General features: G+C 32.6%; 3 protein-coding genes across 5 annotated transcripts in view; all 3 read left to right on the top strand.

Annotated features, from left to right (window-relative positions):
• LOC134264974 (uncharacterized) overlaps positions 1 to 8,873 on the top strand; it is a 30,466-nt gene extending 21,593 nt beyond the window's left edge. For all 3 annotated transcript variants that reach the window (XM_062747238.1, XM_062747228.1, XM_062747220.1), the window contains 6 exons: positions 6,780 to 6,932; positions 7,121 to 7,206; positions 7,300 to 7,370; positions 7,470 to 7,570; positions 7,783 to 8,134; positions 8,663 to 8,873. In XM_062747238.1, coding sequence (XP_062603222.1) covers positions 6,780 to 6,932; positions 7,121 to 7,206; positions 7,300 to 7,370; positions 7,470 to 7,570; positions 7,783 to 8,134; positions 8,663 to 8,756 — 857 coding nt within the window. In that variant the 3' untranslated portion in view covers positions 8,757 to 8,873. The remainder of the gene's footprint in view (positions 1 to 6,779; positions 6,933 to 7,120; positions 7,207 to 7,299; positions 7,371 to 7,469; positions 7,571 to 7,782; positions 8,135 to 8,662) is intronic.
• LOC134265013 (uncharacterized) lies at positions 2,057 to 5,978 on the top strand. The gene is made up of 7 exons (XM_062747255.1): positions 2,057 to 2,397; positions 3,437 to 3,559; positions 4,074 to 4,184; positions 4,302 to 4,379; positions 5,367 to 5,491; positions 5,668 to 5,767; positions 5,896 to 5,978. The coding sequence occupies exons 1-7, from the start codon at positions 2,337 to 2,339 to the stop codon at positions 5,919 to 5,921; spliced, it is 624 nt and encodes a 207-aa protein (XP_062603239.1). The 5' UTR covers positions 2,057 to 2,336; the 3' UTR covers positions 5,922 to 5,978.
• Positions 8,874 to 10,268: 1,395 nt separating the features above from the next.
• Positions 10,269 to 17,717, top strand: LOC134264902 (uncharacterized). The gene is made up of 16 exons (XM_062747158.1): positions 10,269 to 10,355; positions 10,460 to 10,545; positions 11,359 to 11,481; positions 11,564 to 11,677; positions 12,018 to 12,095; positions 12,940 to 13,067; positions 13,213 to 13,299; positions 14,291 to 14,383; positions 14,466 to 14,579; positions 14,943 to 15,144; positions 15,481 to 15,624; positions 15,858 to 15,943; positions 16,153 to 16,223; positions 16,392 to 16,498; positions 16,675 to 17,410; positions 17,591 to 17,717. Exons 2-16 carry the CDS (start codon positions 10,485 to 10,487, stop codon positions 17,682 to 17,684), a joined length of 2,238 nt encoding a protein of 745 aa, XP_062603142.1. The 5' UTR covers positions 10,269 to 10,355; positions 10,460 to 10,484; the 3' UTR covers positions 17,685 to 17,717.
• The last annotated feature ends 1,184 nt before the right edge of the window (positions 17,718 to 18,901 follow it).

Genomic DNA, 18,901 nt, shown 5'->3' with positions numbered 1-18,901 from the left:
AATGACATCGAAATGGCTTATGCCTATTTACGAGTCGTGTTCAGCTTAAAGAAAACACCTCTGATGCAATTTTCTACAACATATTTTAGAAGTGGTGTAAATCATATATGAATTCAAAAACTGAAGAAGAAAAATTGAAATTTTCAGAGATCAGCATTAAACTTCATTTTTAAAAAAAAAAAGTCCATTGGCCTTATAGGTCACCTGAGCATCATGCAACAACTTTCAAATGATTGAATTTGGTTCATGTTTTAAGCTAGAGGCTATGGCATTCAAATTTTGAAAGAGGCACCATTGCTCATCATAACTATATAGTTAGCAATTGCTTAGTTTGGTTACAAAGATTTATTGTATTTTCACTATATGATAAATCAATAGAGCCCCGCCCTAACATCAGAACTCCTAACTCTGGGCCATAAAATTCATAATTTTGCTAGGGACACTCACGTTCATCATAACTGCGTACTTAGTTTATTTAAAACCCAGAAGCAGAGAAGAAGATTTTCAAAGAATTAATGCATTTTCACTATATAATCAATTGAGCCCCGCCCTAACACCAGAACCCTTGGGCCAAATTAACAATTTTGTTAGAGGCACGCTTGCTCATAATAACTATGTACTTAGTTTACTTAATACCCAGAAGCAGAGAAGATTTTCAAAGAATTAATGCCTTTTCACTATATGTAATCAATAGGGCCCCGCCCTAACACCAGAACCACTGACCCTGGGCCCATAAAATTCACAATTTTGGTAGAGGCACTCTTGCTCATTATAACTATGTACTTAGTTAATTTAATACCCAGAAGCAGAGAAGATTTTTTAAGAATCAATGCATTTTCACTTTTATAATCAATAGAGCCCCGCCCTTACACCAAAATCCCTGACCCTGGGGCCACAAATTTTACAATTTTGAAAGAGGAGCTCTTGCTCATCATAACTATGTACTTAGTTGGTTCCTTTTATATCCAAAAGCAGAGAAGAAGATTTTCAAAATAATAATGAATTTTCACTATATAATCTATATAGCCCCGCCCTAGCACTAGAACCCCTGACCCTGGGGCCATGAATTTCACAATTTTGGTAGAGGACTCAATGCTCATTGCAATCATGTCAACAGATTGACTGCTTGATATCCAGGAGTAAAGAAGATGATTTTTAAAGATTGCACTAAATTAAGTAGTTTTGGCCCCACCCATTAGGTCCCGGGGGAGGGGGGGGAGGGCAGGGACCATGAAATTCATAATTTTTGTTCCCCTTTACTCATAGATGCTTTATGCCAAGATTGGTTGAATTTGGTTGAGCAGTTGCAGAGAAGAAGCTGAAAATGTCCAAATGTTAACGCACGACGCACACCGCACGATGACAGACGAAAAGGGATAGCAATAGGTCACCTGGGTTTACTCGGGTGACCTCACTAGGTTAACTTTTAAAAACTTTTTTATGCCCTCTTAATCAAAGTTTCGAAGGTTTATAGTTTTTGTTCTGTCCTCCCGTCTGTCATTCTCTCAGTCTCTTTGTCAAAAGAATTTTAACCCTGCCTACAACTTTTGTGGGTAGGTGTTATGCTATTCATATTTCACAGTTGTATTTCTTCTAATAAGACATGTCGTTGGGTACCCATAAATTTGACCTCTTGTCCTTAATATTTGACCCACTTTTACGAAGAATTACATTGCGACAAGACATTTCATTGGATATTTTTTTTTTCGACGTGACCTTCCAGTTTGAAAAAAGATATTGCATATATGCATAATTTATATTTCTGTTTACAGAAAACGACTGTTTTTGCTAAGTTTACGAAAAATAAATTTTGTTTTCTCTAAGCTTTTCGTCATTAAATTCTTTTACTTAAAAAAAAAATTGCTATCTGAGGCCACACATTGAAAGATCAAGGTTTACCACTTTTCTTTCTCCGTCTGCAATTTTTTGAATATTTCTTTCGCATTTCTTTCTTCTTAAACGTGGAACATTATAATTACCTGAATATTTTCAATTCATAGGACAACTTAGAAATGTCCAAAGTCTAATGAAATTATATGAAATTTGCCTAGATTATTGACAGTTTTTCGATAATATATTTAATATTTTGTGATCACTTTGGAGTGTATTCAACATAAATACATGGATTAGGTTTTTTTTTAAATAATCCATCCTGTGTGTAAATATTACTGAAATGATACTTATTTTGGAACTGCAATAATAGATTTACAGGAAGGACCTGATACAATCAAACTTTATAGAAATGATAAGAAAGTTTATTCAATGTTTCTCGTTTGGGAAACTGCAGTATCGAAATCTATCTACATTTGAAGATTTGTGCGAGAAGTATTTCAGTTATGGCCAAATTTGTTGATGACAATTACTGGGTAAATCGTGCTCACGAAGAAGCTGTGGAAAGTAAGTATTCTGAATTGTTCCACAATGGGCCCTATATTAACGCCTAACAAAATATCTTAAAACTGCTGTAGAGTAGAAAGGTCCGACATGCTTTGTTACAGCATAATCGGTATTCAAGAAAATTATATATGAATTCTTAAAAACGCTAACAAAGTTAATAACGCTTTCTGATATCATAAACAGCCGCTTTTTAAATAAGAGATAAAAATAAGAATTTTTCTTGTGATTAATCTTGGACATAACTTTGATAGTTTATAGTTTTGATTCTACACACAAGTACACTGGAAAATAAAAAATAAATAAATAAATTCTAGAGTTCCTAATTGACATGTCACAATGCTCTAAATTCGACATTTTGTAAATCCCCTTGGCAGTTATAATAACCTAGATAGCAATGATAACCTATCATTGGGTCGTGTTTTGGCTAAAATGTTGGGCCTTTGTTTTATACTGTATCTGACTACGGAATAATGTTGTATCTTATTGGTGTGCACAAGGTTGTTTACTCCTCCTAAGCACCTAATCCCACAAATTTCCAGGGGCCCTCGTTTTATGCATTCTTCATAGATTTATATTGTTTATAGATTAAAATAACGATAAAATAAAAATTGTTAAAAATTTAAAAAATAATTAGGCAATCGAGTAGAACTTCAGTTAACAAAGTACTGCGTTTGGAGACTTTTGCTAGAAATTATTGATGGTAAAATTGTTGATGACAATTACCCTGAAGAGACAAGGGATGTAACTATTCTGGATCAACATTGAATGGTTATTTTGTTGATTGTGAACGCTTCAAATTTTTCACCAAACAAAAACGTTATTTTATATTCTATTTCTAACTACCTTTATTCTAGCCAAACTCAAAAACAAGTATAAAACGATTGCATGAACGAACAAAATAGAGTTTTATTGTTGACATTATGAATTTGAAATATACGAAATTGATATTGACAATGGAGGAGACAACACCCCCTAATGAGTTGCTTGCAATTTTCAAAGAAGAAAAGGTAAAGCTTTAAGCATTTATTTATTTATGTAGACAGGAAATTAAAGTACCAACAAGGAAAGGGGCCATGTGTGATGTTTGCTTTAGATACGTCAGGAAGTATGGCCGGAGAAGCTTTCCAGCAAATGAAGACGGTTTTTATTGACATCATAGAAGGTACTGCATTTTTATTATACAAATCTAACATTATAGATAGTAGTTCATCCCCTTTTTCCTATAACATCCTACATCAACCTGAGACGCTAATATCAGCTGATTGACGTGCCCTGTGTTAGAAACACTGAACAGTTTATGTTTCACTGGTGTATTCTATTTCTTAAACTCTGTACAGAACACAGAGCACGGACTGACGATACTAGAAAAGTGGTTTTACTTTGGAACATTTCTACTCTGAATATTCTGCATTATAGTTTTTATATTTTTCATTTATACACAACAAATTGCCACTTTTCGTAAGTATTTAGAATAAAATTAAAATTTGTGAAAGTGCAAGAGAGTGCCAATCAAACCTGTCCAGAAATTTGAAATTTCAATAACTTGGAGATGAAATAAGATTTTTATTATATTTTCGTGTGAAGTGCTATTGCAACATATAAGTAAATTATAGGAAAATTTTAGAAAATATTTACTTTAAATCTGTGTCTGTGCAACTTTAAAACATCTTTTTAAGAGTATGCAAAGGGACCCATGGATGAAACAGTGGCTGTTGTAACCTTTGGAGAGGAGGTTAGATTTCGTCATTATTACTCCAACAACTACCAGTCACTGAAAAGATGTCTGGGTAAAAAAAATTTACGTTTATTGGTCAATTTTTCTTATTTACAGGAAAAGTTTGTGATGTGTTTTTTATTTTCAATGCTTGTTTTATGCCATCTTTCAAAACATTTTATGATGATAGATGATATAGAATGCCAGGGAGCTTCTCCCATTCAGGCTGCCATCACTCTCTCTCTCTCTGGATTGCTCTTTGGCGGAGGTAAACATTTTTTTCTCAACTTTTAAAGGAAAGATTCGTTAATTGTCTTGCAAATAGTATATAAACTTCAAAAGTGGTAATTCAAACTTTAAATTACTTCAATTTGAGCTCTCTAATATGATGAACGTTATTGAAGAACTTTACAAGCTAATTCAGAGAATATGTGTTCCCAGCCAAAGGAAAAAAGAAGAGTTTGTGTGGATCTAGAGGGGGACGGTATCGAAAGGGGACACTTTAAGAAGGACAGACAGAGCAATAGAAAACTATCGTATAAAATTGAATTGCAAAAGCTCAAAAAGCTTTTTGAGATTTCTCCTAGAAAAAAAATTTTACATACTCACAGAATGTATGAATTTACGACCTTGACCTTCCTCAATTTAAACTTTAAGTTATAGGATTAATTCGAAACAAAGATATAAAAAAATTGCATCAATTCTGTAAAACTTCCACGGAACTTTTGAACAATTTGAAATCACAAGATTTTACCAAAATCAACAGCTTAGAAACGTACGACATACGGATTTTTTGTATCTCAGTTGAATCGATACGCAAGAGAATGCTCTACTTATGAACATTTTCTAAAACGAGATGAATTAAGGACAAGTTGATGAAACAAAAATATTAGCAGTCATCATTTCGTAAGTTTTTTGGTCGATACAATGACTCTGTCAGCAAATAAAATTGATCATCGAGTCATATGTTGACTTACACTTTTCAAACTTACTGTTAATCCATTATTTATACACTGAATTAACGACGGCTTTTTCTGTTATTTCCCGATCATGACAAAGAGTACACGGCGGGTGAGACCGGTCGGCAGGGGATGCTCACTCCTCCATGACACCTGATCCCACATCTGATGTTTTGGAGGTCCATGTTTGCTCTTCTCCTTTCTTGTATTGTTTTGGACTTTTGATCTTGATTACTGATCATTATCTCCATATGTCTCATCAATAGTCAGAAAGTCTCACCCAATCTACATTCCAGGATATACAACAAGGATTGGCACATTCCAAGTCGAGGCTAAGCTTGTGCTTATCACTGATGGGAAGCCCACAACTTCAAACATGATAGGAGGAAAGGAGGACGAAGATTTCATGGACCCAGTAGAGGTTTACCTGATATATGAAATCTTATAAAATAAAGAAATCTAGATATTTAAAAACAAATACTTCCTTAACTTCTGAAATTAATGCTTTAAAATTTGTTGATGATTAATCTCGTTAAGTCATACATTGTAAATAACATTCAATAAGTGACATATATGGGGTCCCTTAACCGCCCCCAGAAACTAATTTCAGACAAGGAAATCTTTAATGAACCTTACTGGAGATATCGGACGAGGCATTTCTTTAAATTGCATCCCCGTAGGAAAGGATCCCGATTTTGTAAGTCTTTGCAAAGTGTAATTGTATTATTTCCCAATAAAAATTCTATACTGTACACTGTACTTTGTTAAATGAATGATTTTAGAAGAGTAGGTGTAAGTTGTTTTTTTTTGTACTCTGATATATAGTGTCTTTTGGGATCGATTGCGTATGAGGAAAACTAATACAACCCCAACAAGCCAGACAGTATGGAAGATACCATCTTAACATGGTCAGTGAACTACAATCAGTAGACAAAAAAAATAATCCAAAAGTAAACATGGAAAACATTTCCTAAGGATAAATAGTTAATATAAATAGTTAAGTTAAGTAATAGTATAATATAAATAGTATAGTTAATATATACCTCTCTATAGCTTGGCATAATGCAATTTCAGAAAAGAGCGGATCAGATTTTGCAGACTATAAAAGGTGAGAGATTTTCTCATGGAGATTTAGAATTAGCCATGATATCTACTGGAATGATGAATTCAGCAACAGGCGATGACAGGGTAACATACTGGAAACATTGATCTGTTGTCAATAAATTAATTTTTTGTTAAACTTTAATGCAATTCATATACTGCTCTGAATCCCCATGTTTGTTTTAAAAAAGTGCCAATCAATATATTTATAGTTTAAGATGTAAATCATTTTTACAGAATGATATTTTAGAACTGATAAGTGAAAGAACCACTTACAAAGGCAACCCTAGTATTGTGGATGATGACGACGATGATGATGAAAATGATGAATATAATCCACAGATGCCCCCGGTGGGTACAAGGGTTCGGCGGGGGCCAGACTGGCGGTGGGGGGATCAGGACTGTCACGGTCCAGGCACTGTTGTTAACCACAACGACTGCGGAAGGTGTAAGGATAATTATAGGAGGGACTTTACGAAGCTAACTTATTTTACTTTTACTCAAAGCTCCTTTTTAAAGATATCTTTCTTATTAATAAAACTTCGAACTTTGGTAAGCGTCTGAATGCTTCATTATATTCAATTCACTCATTATTGGACCTTTCTTAGATGGTTGGTTACGCGTGGTATGGGATGCGGGTTTGAATTTTCCTTATCGGTACGGTAGTAATGGGATGTTTGAAAACTTTGACTTGGTTGAATGTGATGAACCTAGAATTCTGAACGACGAGTTAATAGCTGTCGGTTGTCTTGTCGAAAGAGGTAAAACTATTCAAAAATCTTTTACTCTTGGCAAAAAGATTTGATTGTTTTAGAGAAAAAAAATCGTTTTGTGTTTTTTTCCATATTTATATTTTTATTAACTCACCTCTTATCGTTACATTTGGACGATAGCAGGAATATTACAAAAATATTTTATGATACATTGTTATTTTTTCTTACCATTAAAGGCCCTAATTGGCAGTGGGAAGATCAAGATGGCGGAAAAGGAAGTATTGGAGTGGTATACAAAATGAAAAGGAATGCTGTCGTTCATGTAAATAATTCTAACAATAACTTGATATTTGAAAGAGATATGAAAAAAACTTATTTATTACTCGTATGTTGAAAAAAATTGTCAATATTATAGGTAAGATGGCCAAATTCAAATAAAAGCAATTACAGATTTGGTTATGATGGAAAGTTTGATGTCAAGCTGTGGTATGTACCTATCCATAGTCAAAAACATCATATACTGATAGTGTACCTTTAACTAATTTTTTTTTAATTTTCAAAAGCATTTTGTTTATGATATTTTAGTGACCCATTTGACTCGGATGTAATTAGGAGATTGAGACAACAAAAACAAGAAGCTGGAGAAATGGCTTCTAAATTAGCAAATGACACCAGCAATACAAAATGTATGTTCATTAATTGACTATGAATATGATTCAATTTGGGGTTAAGTTATTAGTAGAAGAAAATATTAGATGCTTTTTTTAATTATCTGTAAAAATCCCACGTTGTGTTATCCACGAAAAGTTTGTTTACTATGCATTATGTATTCAAATCATAATTTTGTTTGGTTGAGAGGGGCGAGTGTGATTTTTCATTTAATGCATTTATTTACAAGCGCCTGAGATCGAATCTCGAGAGGAGGAAAGAGGGAGAACACATCTTTCTATAAGAAGTCTGACTGTTACGCCTTTCGTGAACGGACCCGTCCTTCCATATGGTAAAAATCCAAATACCACATCTAAATGTGACGATCCGGGAGATGTTTATCACTATAGTAAAACTTCTGGATTCATCGATGACAAGCATGAGAATGAAGCCGAGGCCAAGTCTCCCCCTACAGATATCTGGCAATATAGAGACAAAGATGGTCAGTGGGTAAACTTCCCTAAAGAAATGAGTCAAAAGATCGATACTGATTACAGGAAGAATAATAGAGCCACAGTACTTATTAACATCCGGGACAACTGGTAAGATTAACATTTTTTTCTGGGTAAATGACCAGTTGTTTTGAAATATTTTACTTCTGCAGCTGCAGAGGTTCTTCAAGTATGATATACTTTTACATACTCCTATATGTAAAGTATTGGCAAAGTATTCTGAAAACATATTTTAAAATAAAAACCTATTTTGTGAAATAATCAGATATATCTTCCATGATTTGTTTAAGAGAGCTACCAGAGTTTCTCTACACAATTCTTTTTTCTTATCCTAAGGACACGAAAATTGCCGAGGGAACAGCTAGAAAATGTCGAATACTAAAAGAGCAATGGTCTTGATTTACATTTACATGAATTATACATTTATAACTACTTTGTGATGAACAGAAGTCTTAAGTGTTGTAAAACCAATTAATGAGTCAAGAGATTTTTAAATTTAATGAATTACTTTGCCAGAACAATACAAAAAATGGCCTATCTAAAACGTTCTCTCTCTTTTGACTATCCAAGCTGTCCTTGTCAGAGTTTACCATGGTGTACTTTTGTTTATCTCTTTAGGTACAGGATCATTTTATCAAAGATGAAGAAGATTGATATTAAAACAAGACAAAGCACTGATATCCGACTTCTCAAGAGTGAAAAAAATCACTGATTGTTTTCTGAACATTTGCAGTTTCCCTGAAATCAAACTATTTTTGGCATCAATGCTTACAAAAACATTAAGCTTTTCAGATTTATTTTATTTATAACTTATTGAATACACTTTTCATGTCCTATTTCCATTCTTATGTCGATAAAGATATATCCCAATGAGCTTGAAATATAAGATACTACAAAGTCTGACAAATCTGTCTCATTTTTAGATATTTTAATTCAAAATACGTGATGACTTTCACTTCTTCAATCATCAACTTCCCATACTTATGCAGCAATATACCTTCATCACTAGCATATACGGTTTATATCTCTCAGCTGATACGCAAGAGCATGATTTATATAAACGATTTCTAAAACAAAGTAATTTATTGACAGACAAATGCTAAAACAAGAATATTAGCAGTTTGGTTTAAAGTCATCATTGCGCAAGTTCTTTGGTCGATACAATGACCTTATCTGCAAATACAATTTATCCATTAAGACATATGCTAACTGATCATGATGTTTTTATACTTAGTGTTAGGCCATTATTTACACACTGAATTGGCTTTGGTTCCCGATCATGACAAGTGACATACGGCGGGTGTGACCGGTCGACAGGGGATGCTCACTACTCCATGGCACATGATTCTACCTCTGACGTTTTGGAGGTCTTTGTTCTGCTCCAATTTTGTATTGTTTATGGTTTTTTGAGTTCAAATACTGTTCGTTATCTTCATATATTTTATTTAAATGGGAATTATTCTAGGATTTAGAAAACATGTTGCATTATATATCATATGTTTTTACATTTATTAAACATCTTTAATTTCTATGCTTTAAGTGAGATACTCAGTTGAACTTTTGCTATCGCTTTTTTCTGTCGGTTGTGTACATCAATTCTCTAGAACCCCTGAACCAATTGCAATATGACAAAGGGGAACAATTACAAGGTGCTTGGACCCCTAGTTCTTAAGTTTTAAATACTGTATAAGATAAATAAAAATGAGACAAATATACCTTTTGTCTGTGTACACTTATTGTCATTTACAGACCAAGAAAGGCTGATACAGATTGGAATTCTTTCTGAGCGAACACTGAACATTGCTTTTTATTCTCAAGCATTTCTGTTTTGTTATAATTGGTGATAGAGGATAGTCCTGCCTTTTGTTTACACAAATGTATTTTTAAAATAGCATGTTGCACGATTATTCAATCTAAAAAATAGGAGAAACTTGCGCATTTTGCAGATCTGTATCCGTTTTCTAAAGATGTAAATTGGAAGGATGAACTCGGAAAAAAAATCAAAAGGGAAGCTAGTAAGCTTTCTTATTGATCATGAAGTGAGAATAATCGTTTTTGGTAAAGTGATGTGCGATGTATAATTGTGTATCAAATCAAGTTGTCTTCGTCCCTCTCAGAAAAAAAAACTTGACATCATTTTGGCATTTAAAATTCTTTTTAAGAGTTATACAAAAAGCATTTTAGTGCATTTGAACAATTCATCATCCTTCCTGTATTTTTGTGACTGCTTCATTATCATAATACGAAAAACTTCCTGTATCCTCAATAAGTGTGTATAGATTTCGACTAAGTAACAGCAGGAACAAGACAGGTTTGTGATTTTTATATTTGATCTGATAATTCATCTTACTCTTGCTATTCAATTTGATGTTTAAGTCGAAGATACAATCACCATTGAACATTCATCTTTCAAAGTAAATAACAGAATTTCCTTCAGGACATGGATACTACTATGTACGAGTGTATGTGGCTCTCGCAAGCAAAAGTTGATTCTGTAAAACGTACGTCAGTTGATTATTTTTATATTCTAAAACTTCAGTTATTTTGTCCCGTAATCGAAGATCGTGGGAATATAGTTTTTGTCCTGAACGTACGTCTGTCTGTTTGTCTGTTCGTCCGCAAAATTAGTGACCTTGGTCATTACTTTTCAGTAGGTAGGCTATTGCATTTATATTTTACTGGTATATTACTTGTGACAAAGCCTTTCTTTGGATAACAGCAAATTTGACCTCTTGACCTTGGATTTTGATCCAAAGTTTACAAATAATTACTTGACTTAAACCCTGGACATTATTTTTGAATAGTTGGTGCTAGGGACTATGGTACATAATGTAAATAATACATATGTATTTATTGTGACAAGGTCTTTCAATCGGTAGAATTTTTTTACCTTTTGACCTTGACCTTAGAGTTTTGCCTTGTTAAAAAACTTTAATCTCGACCATAACATTTGAACAGATAGCTATAGGGCTTTCATCATTCACAGGTGTATTCAATTAATAGAAAAACCTTTAAAACTCTTTTAAAACCCTAATAATGGCCATAAATTTGGAATAGGGCTTTCATCTTTCACAATTTTATTCTATTTGACTAGACATTCCTTTGGATACCAACAAATATGACTTTTGACCTTGCCGTTTGGAGTTTGACTTGCATCAGAGAAACTTCAATCCTCGCCATTGGCTACCATAATTAGTGTTTCACAGACACATTTTCATTTTTAATATCATTTTTATAATATTTATTCATACTCGTATTTCAAATTGCTAAAATCATTACGCAAATTTCAATTTACGTTTGCCTGTTATTTGTAGAGAAAGCCCTCCGATATCAGAAGGGAAGAGGAAGTTGTGTTCTTTTTATTTTGGACTTTTCTGAGAGCATGAGAGGGGAACCTTTAAGGCAGATGAAGCGAGGAGTGGGGGCGATACTAGAGGGTTGCCAATTTGTTCTGAAAATGATATCTGTCTGAGTATCTATTTCTTTATGATACACTTCTACAATTTTTGACATTTATAGAGTTTGATGACCAACCAGATCTTGATGAGAATGTATCTGTGATTGTTTTTGGACAAGAAACCAAATTTCTGCATTATTATTCCAACCAATATTCTACAATAAAACAAAGCATTGGTAAAAACACTAACTTTATTTATTCGCTCTGGATTTCATGTAAACATGTAGTTCAAAAAATATCAGAGAAAACATTGTGTTTAGAAAAGTGCTCTTTGAAGAGTCATTGATATTTTACAAAGAGATGTACAATTCATATCAGCTCATTATTTTTAAATTTTAGTTGTGGACAGATTAAATATAAATTTCAGTAAATAGTATTCGACATGGAGAATTAAAATGTGTTTTACTCAATTAAATTTCTGTTATTTTTCACTTCATTCCAAATGATGACTTTGATATGCTATATAATTATTAGTTACATGTATCACATTTTGTTGATGTTATTAAATTCTTTCAGAGGAGGTTGAATGTGGTGGGCCCTCGCCACTCACTGCCGCCTTTCTCTTGGCCCTCGGGGGGCTGTACGAGGGAGCCGGTATGTAGATTTATTATAATATGAACAAGAGGAAATGGTTACATGTATGGATTTAAATCTTGAATGGATTATTTAAAGAAGCTAAGCAAGTCCATAATTCGATTCTATAATTACAGAATACAAGCTAAGGTGTTTTGGTAATGGTTTTAGCCCTGTACTTGTTCTTTCAATTTTAACCTGTTGATTTTTCCAACAAAGCAATAGATGCAGTGAACATAAGCTAAGCTCCAGTCCACGATATTTACACCCAGTATTTTCTATATATAATCCAACAGATAATTCTACAGAAAATTCCAAACTGCAACTGCTTCCAAACTATTAAAATTCTAAATAAAGCTAGGTGCCTAACATTAAGATGGGCAATTTTCATGTAGTGGTCTTGTTCATGTTTAGTCACATGAAGTTTTGCCCATTGAGGTCATCAGATCTTCTACACTTCTGGGTGCATTGAAATGCAGGACAAACTTAAGGATGGATACGTGGCCTCTGAAACTAATACAAAAGAGTGGGAAGTTAGAAATTTTTGTCTGTATAGATGGAGGGGAAATTTAAAAAGGATCAATTGTACAGATCAAAATTTAATAGAAATGGACTAAAGTAAAAACTGCATATTATACATTGCGTTTATGTTTTCATTTTTAACTTAATATTGTATTAAATTTATTGTTGATGGAAGAAAATTTAAAAGAAACCAAAGTTCTTAGAAAATGTGTATTCTACAGATTCCCTGAAGATACGATCTAATGCTACACATGTATCACACTAATGTTGAATCTATTTCTAATGTCAGACTGTTCAAACTTTTGATCAACATGTTTAACATGTTAACATTAATTTTTTACAGCCCACACAAGTCGCATTGGTGACTTCCATCTCAATCCAAGAGTGGTTCTATTTACAGACGGCAAACTAACAGATTTTAAGAATTTAGAGGCCACTGAGAATGAAATGGATTTAATGCCAAATGAACATGTAATCTCACCAAGATTTCTTTTTTCTTTCTAAAAGTTTATCTTATTTTTTAACTTGAATGAAATGGCACTTAAAGATAAAATAATAATAATAATAATATGAGATAAAAATAAAATAAATTTGTTCGTTATTTCTTTATGAATAGATATTAGCACCACTCTCTGCAATCACACAAAAAATAGGAAGAGACCATCCAATTTTCTGCTTTCCTGTTGGAGAAAACCCAAACTATGTAAGCCCTGCAATACACTTCGAATTCAATTTGAACGTTTTCTTTTGATGAATGCTTTATCCATCACATGTCTACCCCTTTATTCACTTATTCAGTTTTTGTGCGAAAGGAAAGTTTCTCACAGTTGAATTATTTAAATCAGTTTCCCTATTTTTTCATCCAAATTGATTCTAAAGTGAACTGGTACTGCATTTACTCGATAACCTATTGAACTTTTTTGTATAAAATATATAGAGATAACGAACAGTTTTCAAGCTCAAAAGTCCATTTAACAATACAAAATAGGAGCAGAGCAAACACGGACCTCCAAAACATCCTAGGTGGGATCAGGTGCCACGGAGGAATAAGCATCCCCTGCCGACCTGTCACACCATAAAAAAAATGACACTTGGAAAAATTTCTGAGGAAAAGCAAAATGATAAAAAGTTTTTAAAACTCAGAAAAATCCAACAAGCTAATTTTTACCAGTTTTGGAGGGAAATATTGAAGTCATTTCATAATCCTAGTCTAAAGAAAAAGAAGTAATTATTTTCTCCTTTTGTCTATTCTGGTGACATGATATTAAGGAACACCAGTCCTTTCAAAAAGCAATGAATTTATTTGGTTCTGTTATGGCAATATTCACAGCGAGTTTCTAGTCATTTTCTTTACCATGTAAACTTAAAATGCCTTGTCAAAAAAAAAAAAACAATAGAGAATTTATTATAGGTGCTACCTGTTGACAGAGAATGCTTACTTATGTAAAGAACTTCTGCTCTCGTTCAAAATTAGAATCTACACAGTGTAGATGTCATGAACCTGTTAGCCTGAAAGAAAACTAAAATTGTTAAAAGGCAATTATTTAGTCTTAAATTGAACTATGTAATGAGTTTATCCGACTGATTTTTTTCCCCTTTGTGAGGCAGTAAAAACACATAAATTAAATGCAAAAATACATGTAGTTATATATATAAGATATCAAATAATATATATATTTATTTATTTATTTCAGCCTTTATTACTAACCATATCAGGTGTGTCTCAAGGTGGCAAAGTTTTGGAGATTCATGAAGCAAAGTGCTTTGGACGATATACACTACATTACGTAATTAAGTTTACATCTATATTGCTCTCCTTATTTTTATCACATTAAATTTCCACTTGTCAACAATTGCAATATTTTACAGAAATCTGCGGATTTGATATCCAAAGTAACAAACAAGAATGACATTGAAAGAGAAGCTTTGAGATCTGTGGCAGATAACGTACTTTTCAGACATACCTACGATGAAGACGATTTGGTATGTTGGATACTCATGGCATTTTATCTATTTGAAAATAAATTCATTTAATTTTAAAAAGTGATTGTTAAAACAACCTTTTAGTACAATTAGATCAAAAAAGTTATGTTGGCATTTTGTCCAGATCGAATACCAAGTCGTTAATTGAATGAAAATTAATTTATTTTGAGAAAAATAAATACGGACTTGTACTCATTGACAAGTTTTTTTTTTTGTCTTAGCATTTATTTTTGTTTGATATTCCCAAAATTAATCAAACATATCACCAAAATTTGATACCATATCTGTGTTGTCTTATTTTCACTTTTACCCAAATTGAAATAAAAAGAAAATGTAACTCAAATTTCAATCTTATATTAAAAGGACACAATATACGAGATAATACAAAACAAAGAGGGAATTATGGAGACCCAGCAAAGGGTAGAAGACGATGATGATCATTGGTATAAGGAGAAATACTCTACAATTCCTAGGCTCGGTACGAGAGTTCGCCGTGGTCCACACTGGAGTTATCGGAACCAGGACAGCGAGGGCATCGGAACTTTAGTTGGTCATGGGGATAAAGGTAATTAGATTTATGTAAGGAAATGTCTCAAATGCACTCAATCATCTTATTGCATATTTTTTCGAGACAGTATATTCACAATCTCTTTATGCAATACATATATATTTAATGTTGGTCAAACTGAACATATAATACTGAAAGAGGGAGGGTAATTCCTCATGGACAAAGGAGGAAACAATTTTGTTGTAACACGACGGCTGTAATAAAAATGTTAAATACATACTTTTTTTTTCTTTAGACTCTTTGTAAACAATCTTTACATTGCTGAATATATTGTTGCCGATTTGGTACTTTGCATCGACTTGTTTCTTTTTTACTTTTCTTTTTTTTTCACAGTTGGTATAGTACTCGTAGAATGGGATAATGGATGTCGCGGTGTATATAAATATGGAATAGGAAATACATATGATATTGTGGTTTGTGAAGAGCCCAGAATCCCTAAGGAAGGATTTGTCGCTGTGGGGTGTCTAGTCAAAAGAGGTAAAGCGACGTTAATCATGTTCAATACAGTTCCCTGCTACATATGCGCTTCCATGGCACCTGATCCCACCTTTGATGGTTTGGAGGTCTCTGTTTGCTCTGCTCCTGTTTTGTATTGTTTTATGGACTTTTGATCTTGAATACTGTTCGTTATCTCCGTATGTTTCATATAGAGTATTTAATGTTATGTTTTTGAGTTCCACTGTAATTACGCATTTGTTTTTATTTTGAAGGACCTGATTGGAAATGGGGAGATCAGGACGGTGGAGAAGAGGCTATCGGGACTTGTTATCGAGTTATGGATAATGCCACCGTTTATGTTAGTTCATAATTAAACTATACTATGCACGAATAAAACGTTTTGTTTTTATGCTGAATTTGACTAAGGAACTTTTTTTACATCCTGGTTCAACATAAAAAGGTTAAATTATTTTTTAATTAAGAGATATTGGATTTTTACTTTACTTTTATTAATCAGTTTTGAGAATATTAATTAGAATATGTATGTGTACAACTATTACATTTAAGGTTCGATGGCCATGTGGAAGAATGAGTAACTACAGATTTGGATATGATGGAAAATATGACATTGAACTTTGGTAGTTTTTATCATTTTAATTATTGAATTATTAAAACTTCTTTTGAAGTTTATAGATAAGTGGATCAATAATTTTCTACAAATTGGAATGAGGTCTGTTCCCTGTTAATAAATATGATGTTTTCTACAAATGTTTACTTAATACAGAACACTTTATTCTGCATTGTAGCGATCCGCTCTCACAGAAAGTTATGAAAGCTGTTAGGGAACAATGGAGAGCATCAAAGAAGCCCGATTCTGAAAATGATTATAGATGTACTTCTAATGATTTAAAAGGTTTTTATATATCAATAACTTTCCTTATATACACATTTACTGTGCAAAAAATGAACAACAGTGTTTATGATATATGTTCAGAAATGTCCATATTTTAACGCTGATAAACAAAATGTGCTTGCTTCTGATCTATATGGTTTAAAGAAGCTCAGTATTGTTAAGTCTGTAATTTGTAGGTAGTTCTGAAATACAGGATATACGAACCAACGTAACCAAACAGAACAGTGGCGTTAAAACAGAATATGCAGGGAATACTACATCGCGGAGTAAAGAATCAAATCAAATTCAACGTACAGTGTCCAGAGAGAAAAGGGATGCCCAAACCCAAAACGGGATTGGACCAACCATGATACAGCGGGAGCAGGTTACGTGTATGGATAGAGCCAATGTTACAGACAAACAGACAGAACACTCCTCTACAGCTGTTTCAGTGGACGATCTGGAAACTGATGAAGGACAGGATACTGGTCCAGAAGGCAACTCAGTGGATTCTATATTTGGATACCCTGAACATACTAGACCTTCAAGTCCAAACGAATATCAGAATTCTTTTTCTGTAAATTCATTTTCGCCTGTCAAAAACTTTGTTGCTAACAAAGGTAAACCTAGAATAAACGCCTTAACTATTAATTCAATTAATAAAAATACTGATAAAAATCCGGAGCTACGTTTAACAGGAACAAATGAAAATTCTATTTATTTGGAATCAAACGTTGCACATATTTCGCAAAAACATTCATCAAACAAAAACTTTAAATCTGAACCAGCTATAGTCAGCCGGGATCTATCGTGGCAGTGGCGGGACAACAACGGAGTTTGGGTCAACTATTCCGATCACGTGAACAATTTAATAAACTATAGACTTCGACAACGCCCAATGGCGACAGTCTTGATTAATTATAACGATGAAAGGTAAGCACGCTGTTTTCGGTTGATCAAAATATATAAATGTTGAAATACTTTAAATTGTAAAGTAGTTGCTAGAATACTTCCACTTTGACATTAGTAAAACTTTAACATCGTAAATGACTTGTAGATGCTGTTCATTTTTAAATACTCTGATATTTTTTAAAAATATTTTTTATGCATTAGTTTTAGAATTGTAGCATCAAAGATGATACAAATCAACACAAAAACTAAAGAAAGGCACGACATTAGATGCAGGAATACTTCATGCGAGTATTGACACAAAAAAGATAATTATGAGATTTGAAATAAAACAATAAAATCACTGAAACATGTCAATTTTTTGTCATTTCACAACACAGCTTTCAAAATTGTGTTATACATTTACATTATATGCAAGTAAATTAAATAATTAAAATTGAAATCTTTTGAAACAATATAATAACAAAATTTGATTTCGTACATAAACCAAAATATCAACACGTTATCAAACAATAATTAAAATCTTGATATGCTGATGCTTCTCTGTTATTAAATTTTATTATAAACGTGATGACTTCAACTTTAGCTATTGTCAACCTTCATATATTTATTCTGCAATTCGCAATTATCACCTATGTATAATGTTTATGTCGGCCAGACGCTGAATAAATAAGGAAAGCTGGCAATTGAAAAGTAAGAATCATCACGTTTATCATATAGCTTGTTTGTAAGATTACCATTAACGTCTTTTTAAGTAAAATATCCAAATATGAAACCGACATTTCAGAGACTTGGAGGTATCTTTTTTCCAAGCTCACTAGATATATCGTGTCGACATATGAATGAAAAAATTAACCATTTTAATTGATAATATCTTAATGTCTAGTTGAATGTCAAGATTTTAATCTAAAAAAAAACTACCTTTATTTTTGAAGTACTACAAAGATAATGTATATTCATATAGACAATTATATTTGTGTTTATTCCGTTTTGGAAAATAAAAACAATTAATTGGATATAATGATTTGAGGATATAATATTTTAGTCATCTTTGGAGATCCCATTAAAGCGGTTTGAAAATATTTTGCAAAATACATGATTGGATGAAGTCATATTTTTGGTGTCAAAATAAAAAAAAATAGAAAGTTTGATTCCCATTGATAATTTTTCTGACTTATAAGGATAATCTAATTATAGCTTAATTTTCTGGATTCATTAAGAAATCACCCTCTATTCTAATTTTTCCATGCTACATGACCCTGCAGTAATACTGCAATAAAAAATAAGCAACACATTTGTGAGGAATAAATGCAAGATACAAATACAAATGAAATTATAAAAAATATAAATTTAAATTGTTCAATAAAAATGGAAAATCATAAATGGAAGTGAAAAAAATAGAATATTGCAGCGTTTGGGATGCCGCAGTTAGATTGTGACAACATTTATTTTTCAGCAGAGTGAATCGAATGTGCTTTACAAATCAATGTTATTTAAGTTTATGTAAACTCAGAT

Source organism: Saccostrea cucullata, unplaced genomic scaffold (genome assembly GCF_032062105.1).
Source record: "Saccostrea cucullata isolate Sc308-1 unplaced genomic scaffold, CSIRO_AGI_Scuc_v1 ctg3737, whole genome shotgun sequence".
NCBI classification, from domain to species: Eukaryota; Metazoa; Mollusca; class Bivalvia; order Ostreida; family Ostreidae; genus Saccostrea; species Saccostrea cuccullata.
The sequence above is the reverse complement of the archived record's forward strand: the minus strand, read 5'-3'. Positions and strand labels throughout refer to the sequence as shown.

Coding starts and splice junctions, on each gene's coding strand:
- LOC134264902 (XM_062747158.1), top strand. CDS start 10,485: ATGGATACTACTATGTACGAGTGTATGTGGCTCTCGCAAGCAAAAGTT. Junction 13,300..14,290: donor TTGGAGAAAACCCAAACTAT/GTAAGCCCTGCA, acceptor TATTTATTTCAG/CCTTTATTACTAACCATATC. Junction 15,944..16,152: donor TGGATAATGCCACCGTTTAT/GTTAGTTCATAA, acceptor ATTACATTTAAG/GTTCGATGGCCATGTGGAAG.
- LOC134265013 (XM_062747255.1), top strand. CDS start 2,337: ATGGCCAAATTTGTTGATGACAATTACTGGGTAAATCGTGCTCACGAA. Junction 2,398..3,436: donor TCACGAAGAAGCTGTGGAAA/GTAAGTATTCTG, acceptor TTATTTATGTAG/ACAGGAAATTAAAGTACCAA. Junction 4,380..5,366: donor TGGATTGCTCTTTGGCGGAG/GTAAACATTTTT, acceptor TCTACATTCCAG/GATATACAACAAGGATTGGC.